The sequence below is a fragment of the Populus trichocarpa genome, chromosome 10 (assembly GCF_000002775.5).
Source record: "Populus trichocarpa isolate Nisqually-1 chromosome 10, P.trichocarpa_v4.1, whole genome shotgun sequence".
Taxonomy (NCBI): domain Eukaryota; kingdom Viridiplantae; phylum Streptophyta; class Magnoliopsida; order Malpighiales; family Salicaceae; genus Populus; species Populus trichocarpa.
Window position 1 is genome coordinate 1,052,835 of NC_037294.2, and position 8,317 is coordinate 1,061,151.

At 42.6% G+C, this 8,317-nt stretch overlaps 1 protein-coding gene across 1 annotated transcript; it reads right to left on the reverse strand.

Moving 5' to 3' along the window:
- Positions 1-565: 565 nt before the first annotated feature.
- Positions 566-6,588, reverse strand: LOC127905830 (uncharacterized; the record flags this gene model as incomplete). The annotated part of the gene is made up of 4 exons (XM_052456258.1): positions 5,476-6,588; positions 5,017-5,391; positions 4,288-4,887; positions 566-3,463 (listed from the first exon to the last, which is right to left on the reverse strand). Coding segments are annotated over exons 1-4 (4,986 nt in total), but the record flags the coding sequence as incomplete, so codon positions are not given.
- Between the last annotated feature and the right edge of the window lie 1,729 nt (positions 6,589-8,317).

Genomic DNA, 8,317 nt, shown 5'->3' on the forward strand with positions numbered 1-8,317 from the left:
ATCTTGTTGGAATGCATCAAGGTCTCCTCCTGTAACGATCCATAAAGAACATATATGCAATGATTTATGATTAGATGCCATGCATGCATTCGTACCTGGTTTTGAAACATAGGCCCCATCCTCTTCTTCTAGTTCATGAGATTCCCTCTTAACATAAGCTTGCTTTGGATTCATCTCTTGTGTTGCCTCCTATCATATTCTTGAAGAAGAAGTCTCTGACTTTCTTCAAGTAGTCCTTTTCCCAAAATGTATGACTTATCATTGCCTCTTTGTCATGCTTTTGTCAAATGCTTTTAGCTTGGTTTTCAAATCTATAGGCTTTCGTAAAACTTTTCATGAAAACATTTCTTATTGCCCCCAGTGTAGGGGTGTGATTTTAGTCTGGGCTTTTGTATAAAGAAGAAATTCGTTCAGCCGATGCTAAATTTTTTAGGTGCGATAACAACAAGACATGCACTGTTGGGATTAATGCAAAAAATGATTGTTGTGAGATCAATGCAAAAGAGAAAGAAGTCAATGGCCAAACTTTGCTTTATTGATTTAGGAGCCTACATCAAGCATAATATCTTTTTACAGAGTCAGAATTCACAGGTCGAGCTAGGTCTTCTCCATCCATTCTAGCCAACTTCAGCGCTCCTCCTGAGAATGTCTTCTTTACTATGTAAGGACCCTCGTAATTCGGTGCCCATTTGCTTTGATCGTCTCCAGGTAACGACAATATTTTCTTCAATACTAGATCCCCTTCTTGAAACAACCGCGGTCTAACCTTCTTATCATATGCCTTGGCCATTCGTTTCTGGTAAAGTTGGTGATGACATATTGCAGCTATCCTCTTTTCGCTGATCAAGTTCAGTTGCTCATATCTCACTTTGGCCCACTCAGCCTCTTCTAGTTCGGAATCCATTAATACTCTTAACGATGGGATTTCCACTTCCAACGGCATTACTGCCTCCATACCGTATACCAAAGAATATGGGGTAGTCCCTGTCGAGGTCCTGACTGTAGTGCGGTATGCGTGAAGTGCGAATGACAACATCTCATGCCAATCTCTATATGTGACTACCATTTTCTGAATAATCTTCTTGATGTTCTTGTTGGCGGCTTCTACTGCGCCATTCATCTTTGGTCGGTATGGTGAAGACTTCGAATGCTTGATTTTCCATTTAGTACACAGCTCCGCTATCATTTTGCCATTGAAATTCTGTGCATTATCTGTCACTATCCTTTCAGGAGGACCATATCGACAAATCAAGTCCTTTTCTATAAACCTCTTCACTACGTTCTGTGTTACGTGGGCATATGAACTAGCTTCTACCCATTTTGTGAAGTAGTCAATAGCTACGAGGATGAATCTATGACCATTGCTAGCTTTTGGGTTAACAGGCCCGATCACGTCAATTCCCCACATTGTAAATGGCCAAGGGGATATTAGATTAAATAGAGGAGCTGGTGGCATATTGACCTTGTCACTGTAAACTTGACATTTATGACATTTCCTGACATAATCGATGCAGTCTTTCTCTAGTGTCATCCAAAAATAACCAGCCCTTTGGATTTTCCTCGCTATCATATGCCCGCTAGCATGGGTTGAGCAAATCCCCTCATGGACCTCCCGTAATGCCTTTCTAGCATCTGCCTCATTCAAACACCTTAGTAGGGTCCCATCAAATGATCTTTTGTACAAAATCTCTCCATCTAAATAGAAGTCTATAGCCAACCTTCTCAAAGTTTTCTTATCCGTTTTGGAAGCTCCCACCGGATATTCGTGATTTTGCACAAGGTTCTTGATATCATAATACCAAGGATGTCCGTCTATCTCTCCTTCAACTAAGCAACAATAAGCTGGGTCATTTCTAATGTCAATGTGTACCGGTTGTACCTTGCACTTGAGATCAATGGTAGTCATAGCAGCTAGCGTGGCCAAAGCATCCGCAAAATGGTTCCCCTCCCTTCCCAGATGGGTGAATCTAATTTCTTCAAATTCCTTTGCTAGCGTGGATAGGTATTCCTGGTACGGCCTCAACTTTTCCTCCTTGGTCTGCCATTCCCCTTTAACCTGACAGATAATCAACATTGAATCTCCATATACATCTAACTTCTTTATCTTCAATTCTAATGCCGCTTCTAAACCGAGGATACAAGCTTCATACTCAGCTGTATTGTTGGTGCACTCGAAATGTAGTTTAACCGAAACTGGATATTGTTTCTTATCAGGAGAGATTATTACCGCACCGGCCCCGTTACCATATACATTCACTGCACCGTCAAAAAACATCGTCCACCAATCTGTCTTCTCTTCTTCTTTCTCTATTGACAATATATCTTCATCGGGGAAGTCAAAATCCAAAGGTTCGTAATCTTCAACAGCATTATCGACCAGATGGTCCGCGATTGCACTTCCTTTTACAGCTTTCCTTGTCATGTATACTATGTCATATTCTGCTAATAGAACTTGCCACCTTGCAATTCGACTTGAGAGAAAGGGCTTGTTACAGATATACCTCAGAGGATCCACTTTTGAAATTAACCAAGTGGTATAGTATAACATATAATGTCGCAACCTCTTTGCCGCCCACACCAACGCACAACAAAGCCTTTCTATCTCCGTGTATCTAGACTCACATTCAGTGAATTTCTTACTTAAGTAATAAATAGCTCTTTCCTTCCTTCCGGTTTCATCATGTTGACCCAATACACATCCCATGGCTGCTTCAGTTACTGTTAGATATAATACTAGAGGTTTTCCTGCTACTGGAGGAACCAGTAAAGGTGGATTTTGTAAATAATGCTTGATTTTATTGAATGCCTCCTCACACTCCTCATTCCAGGTTCCAGGATTCTTTTTCCTTAGTAGTCGGAATATAGGTTCACACATCGTTGTTAACTGAGCTATGAACCGAGCAATGTAGTTTAACCTTCCCAAGAATCCTCTTACTTCTTTCTCCGTCTTAGGGGATGACATAGCTTGGATGGCCTTCACTTTATCTGGATCCACCTCTATACCTCTATCACTTACCACAAATCCTAACAGCTTACCCGATTTAACTCCGAATGAACATTTTATAGGATTGAGCCTTAATTCATACTTCCTCAGTCTCTCAAATAACTTCCTCAAAACTTCAACATGATCCTCTTCCCTTTTAGACTTGGCAATCATGTCGTCTACATACACCTCAATTTCCTTGTGCATCATGTCGTGGAACAAAGTCACCATTGCTCTTTGATAGGTTGCTCCTGCATTCTTCAATCCAAATGGCATGACCTTATAGCAGAACGTTCCCCAAGGTGTGACAAAAGTTGTTTTCGTCTTATCCTCCGGAGCCATTTTTATCTGGTTGTATCCTGAAAAACCATCCATAAAGGAATATGTGGAACTCCGGGCAGCGTTGTCTACTAAAACATCTATGTGTGGTAGCGGAAAATCATCCTTGGGGCTAGCTTTATTCAAATTCCGAAAATCCACGCACACTCTAATCTTCCCCTCCTTCTTAGGCACCACAACAATGTTAGATACCCATTGCGGATATCTAACTACTTCTAGAAAACCAGCATCCCATTGCTTCTCGAGTTCTGCCTTGACCTTGATCCAGACATCCAGGTGGGCCCTCCTCAGCTTCTGCTTGACTGGCTTACAACCTTCTTCCAACGGTATCTTGTGTACTACAATATTTGTATCCAAACCAGGCATATCTTCATAGGACCAAGCAAAGACATCTGAATATTCTTGTAATAGGGTGATCATTTTTATCCTTTGTTCAGAAGTAATTAGGGTACCTATTTTTAACTCTTTCTTAAGCTGATCACTGCCCACATTGATGGTTTCGAGTTCCTCGGCGATAGGCTTCCAAGTCTGTTCCTGTTGTTCTACTAGCCTAGTGAATTCACTGATATTGCTTTCATCCCACTCTTCTTCTTCCATAGCTATCACATGCTCGTTCAAGTTTGGCCATTTATTCTTGATGCTAAATGTATGTGATGTTGTGGGAGATCCGCTTTCAGGATTCCTGAAAGCGGGAAGTGTTTGGTGTAAATGCATAAAAAAAAGAAAGCAATTTGTGAAAAGTGCATGATCTCACAATTTATTTAAAGAAAAAGGTGGGCTCCATAACAAGCATAAAATCTAGCTGACATCATGAGCCTTGATTGTCAACTAGAGAAAATAAAAGCAAACATAAGCAATGACAAAAGCATGTTAAGACAAACAAAATTGGTTTACATTTTGAAAACCACTGGAGCTTCTTGGGTCACCCAGTTCTGAAACTTCTCGTCTTGAGCTAACTTGCGCACAAAGGTCTTGGCGGATACTTCTTCTATGGTGTAGACCGTCAGTTGTGGGAGTGCTTCATCTCCCTTTCTTGCTATTGTCTTCATGTCATCTCCTTCCACCTTGTTTTCCCCCAAGGTATTTATGCTCATGTTTGACAGCTCTTGATCAAGGCTTTCGGCTTCTTTATCATGTTGCATTATGTATGCAGCTTTTGGGAATGACACGCTAAGGGGAGGGATTTCCAGCTTTTCTTCATCAGGCTCTCTTCCTTTAATTCTAGCCATCCTTCTTGCCCTTCTCCGACCAGCAGCCCACCGATAATCCTCTTGGTTAGGTTGGTACCCTAGCCCAAATCTTTGAGCAGCACTTTTCATCTTTGCCAGATTAACCCCTTCTGGTATCCCGATAATAAGGTTATACTGAAATGGGATTCCGCGGTTCAAGAAGCATAGACTTGCCATCCTTGCTGCTTCTGAGATCCTTGGCCTTCTTAGCACTGTGTTCTCCGGCACCCAGTCGGTGTTCACAATCTCAAAGGCATGGATATTGTTACCCTTGCAATCACCCGCTTCGATAAAAGGCACAACTACATTCTTTGTCATGGATACTGTCTCCTCGGCCTTGACAGTTACCAACATCCCATTCATGATATACTTCAGGCATTGGTGCAATGACGAAGCTACTGCCCCCGCTGCATGAATCCAAGGTCTTCCTAACAACATACTATAGGAAGGGTGGATATCCATAACCTGAAGTGTTACTAGGAACATTTGTGGTCCCACATATAGCTCCACTTCTAAAGTCCCAATTATTGGCCTAGGCGACCCGTCATACGCTCTGGCCATCATAGTACTTGGCTTAATATGGGATTCATCGATCGGCATTTCTTCTAGCATGTGTTTTGGCAACACGTTAAGGGCCGAGCCATTATCAATGAGTACTTTTCCTATGAGGCAATCCTTGCACCTAACCGTAATGTATAAAGGCTTGTTATGTCCGGTACCTTCAGCATCGAGCTCGTCAGCTGTGAAGTACAGGTAATTCGTTGCATGGATTCTCCCCACTAGGTGCTCCATGGTTTTATGTTCGATGTCTTGGGGTACATATGCCTCATTCAATACCTTCTGCAAGGCGTTTCGATGCGGCTCAGAGCTGAGTATCAAGGACATAAGGGAGATCCTAGCTGGAGTCTTCTTTAGTTGATCCACTATGCAATATTCGCTATGCTTGATCAACTTCAAGAATTCATTCGATTCCTCTTCCGTTACTGGCTTATTAACTTCTAGTGCTTTGTCCAGATCTACCACTTCTTTGCCCTTTGACTTCCTCAACTCCTCGGGCGTAAAGCAACGACCACTCCTGGTCAAACCACTTATCTCAGGCTGGAACAAAGGAAGAGGAGCTCGAACGTTAGAGGCATAACCATAATTATAAGGCATGGCATTGTGATTCCCTATTGTGTAGGGCGGTTTAACCAAGATTAGCCTTGGGGGCCCATAAGCTGTTTGCTGGACCCTGCATACTCCTGTCATTTCATCTTGACCTTCCATCATACTCACCTCACCGCTGCTCTTTATGGGTTCAATCCTCAACTCCTCCATTTTTAGCATTCTTGCAATCTTTTCGCAAAACTCGATGCAATCCTCAATATGATGTCCATCTCTTCCATGGTATTCACAGTAATCATATCCCTCCAAATGGCTCTCCACCTTTGTCTTTAGAAATCCTGATTGTACCAACATGTCGTACAACCTCTTCATGGACACCTTCAACACCTTGCATTGATTTCCCACTTCGATCATGCCTATTCCACTACTATTTGGGGCATGCTTAGGCAATGGGTTTGAATTAACATTGGGCTTGTCCTCAAAGGATACCCATCCCATCTTAATAAGCTCCAACAACCTCTTCTTGAAGGCGTAACAGGTTTCAATCCCATGCCCGGGATTACCCCCATGGTACTCGCAAGCCAACTCGGGCTTGTACCAAATTGGGAATGGTGGTTGTAGTGGTAGTGTAGGGATAGGAGTTATTTGTCCGATGCTCAACAGTTTGGTGTACATGTCCTTCAAAGGCATGGGTAAGGGTGGCAGTTGTTCCGAAGTGTATTTTGTATGGGGTCTTTGGTAGTGATTTTGGTAGTTCGATTGGTTATTTGTTCTATTAGGGGAAAAAGGCTGGTTAAAGTTTATGCGTGAGAATTGAGAGGTAGGTACTTGAGGATTATGGAAATCTACTCTCTTGCCCTTATACCCACCTTCCAGATTGTTAACATCGCCTTCTCTCTTTCTTCCAATGAAACCCTTCTTTTCCAACGGCATCGCTATTCGCCCAGCCTTAATCCCTTGTTCTATCCTCTCAGCTATGCGTACCGCATCATAGAAGTGTTGAGAGGAGCTACCCATTAGGTGCTCATAATAAGGTGCTTTGAAGGTATTGGCAAACAAACTCACCATCTCTGTTTCTATCAAAGGGGGTTGGACATGCATTGCTTCATCCCTCTATCTTTGCGCATAAGCCCTTACTGACTCCTGGCTCCTTTTCTCCATTGCCATTAGACTTGTTCGATCAGGAGCGATTTCCATGTTAAACTTGTACTGTTTGAGGAAAGCCTCCACCAAGTCTCTCCAGCTCTTGATCCTGATGCTGTCTAACCTCATATACCAGCTTAAAGCGGATCCTGCTAGGCTATCTTGAAAGAAATAGATTAGCAATTTATCATCACGGATTACTTCCGCCATTTTGTTGCAGTAGGATCGAAGGTGAGTGTTTGGGCATTCCAAACCGGTATACTTAATGAACTCTGGTATTCGAAAATCTTTTGGTACCACAATGTTTGGTACCAAACATACTTCGGCTGCTCTCATAGGGTCAAACCAATCATTACCCTCAACTGCCCTTAATCTTTCTTCTAGAGCAAATAGCTTGTCTTGGTCCATCACACTGGGAGACCTATTATCCGGGACTCCCTCCGTTGTTAAGTCCACAGTGATTGGAGCATGAGTGGGCAGGATAGGGGTGATCGGCACGAAATGTTGTTCATTGGCCGAGTTTGCCCCCTGGTTTTGGGATACTTGAGGGACGTGCGCTGCTGGCGCTCCTTCAGGCTGTTGTGCTGATGTTCCCTCCCCATTCTTAGCTCTTAGAAGCTGCTCAAGTAAATCAGTTAACCGAGAAACTTCATTTTTTACGGACTCCAACTCGGTCTGATAATGTGACTCTAAGTGAGCTCTCTCTTCGTTCTCCATTCTTGCTCTAGACCGGGTGTTGTGGACCTTGGATGTGGGACCTATGTTTCACGATCTGGCGTGCATATGATAAATTAAACAAATGCGTGATGAAAATATGATGCTCGTGCAAATGTATATTTTAAAATTGATTCATGACTTTCGTAATCCTTTAGGCAAGATTTCTGAGTTGACCCGATTGCTGTAAAGGAGGGTTTGCCAAGTTCTTATCATTGTAGCTTACCAAAACATTTTAGAAAGAAAGATAGGTCATGGCCTTCTTATAAATAGAAGTCATTCATACAATGATTACAAAACAGGGCGTTATACATTGTTACCCTTTAAAAGGCGTTTCCCCTATTAGCTAAGTCCCCAATAAAACATGTGATGGCTGCCATGTATTCCCGATACTTTGAAGCATCATTTCCAACTTGGGTAGCTTGTCGTTGCAACCTTTCCGCATAACGGGCTACTTGCTCGACCTGCTTCGTTATATGCCTTATCTTATCATGGAACACAGTGTTATCTGCAATTATCACTTCGTTGCTGGCTCCTAGGGCTTCATTACTTCTTTCCAACACTCGAACCATATCATCTGACCGGGCCAACTTATCCCTTACCCTCTGCAGTTCTTCCTTTTCGATATCCAGTTCGGCTATTTTGGAGTTAATTTGGACTGTAAAGCTGTCCATGTAGCCTTGACATTCTTGACGCTCTTGCTTAGCCTTACTAAGCTCCTCCTCCATCTCGAAGTAATGGCTTCTCAACTCCCTCAACTCTTCTACTTGTATCTCGATCTCAGATTGTAAAGTCATCATTCTTC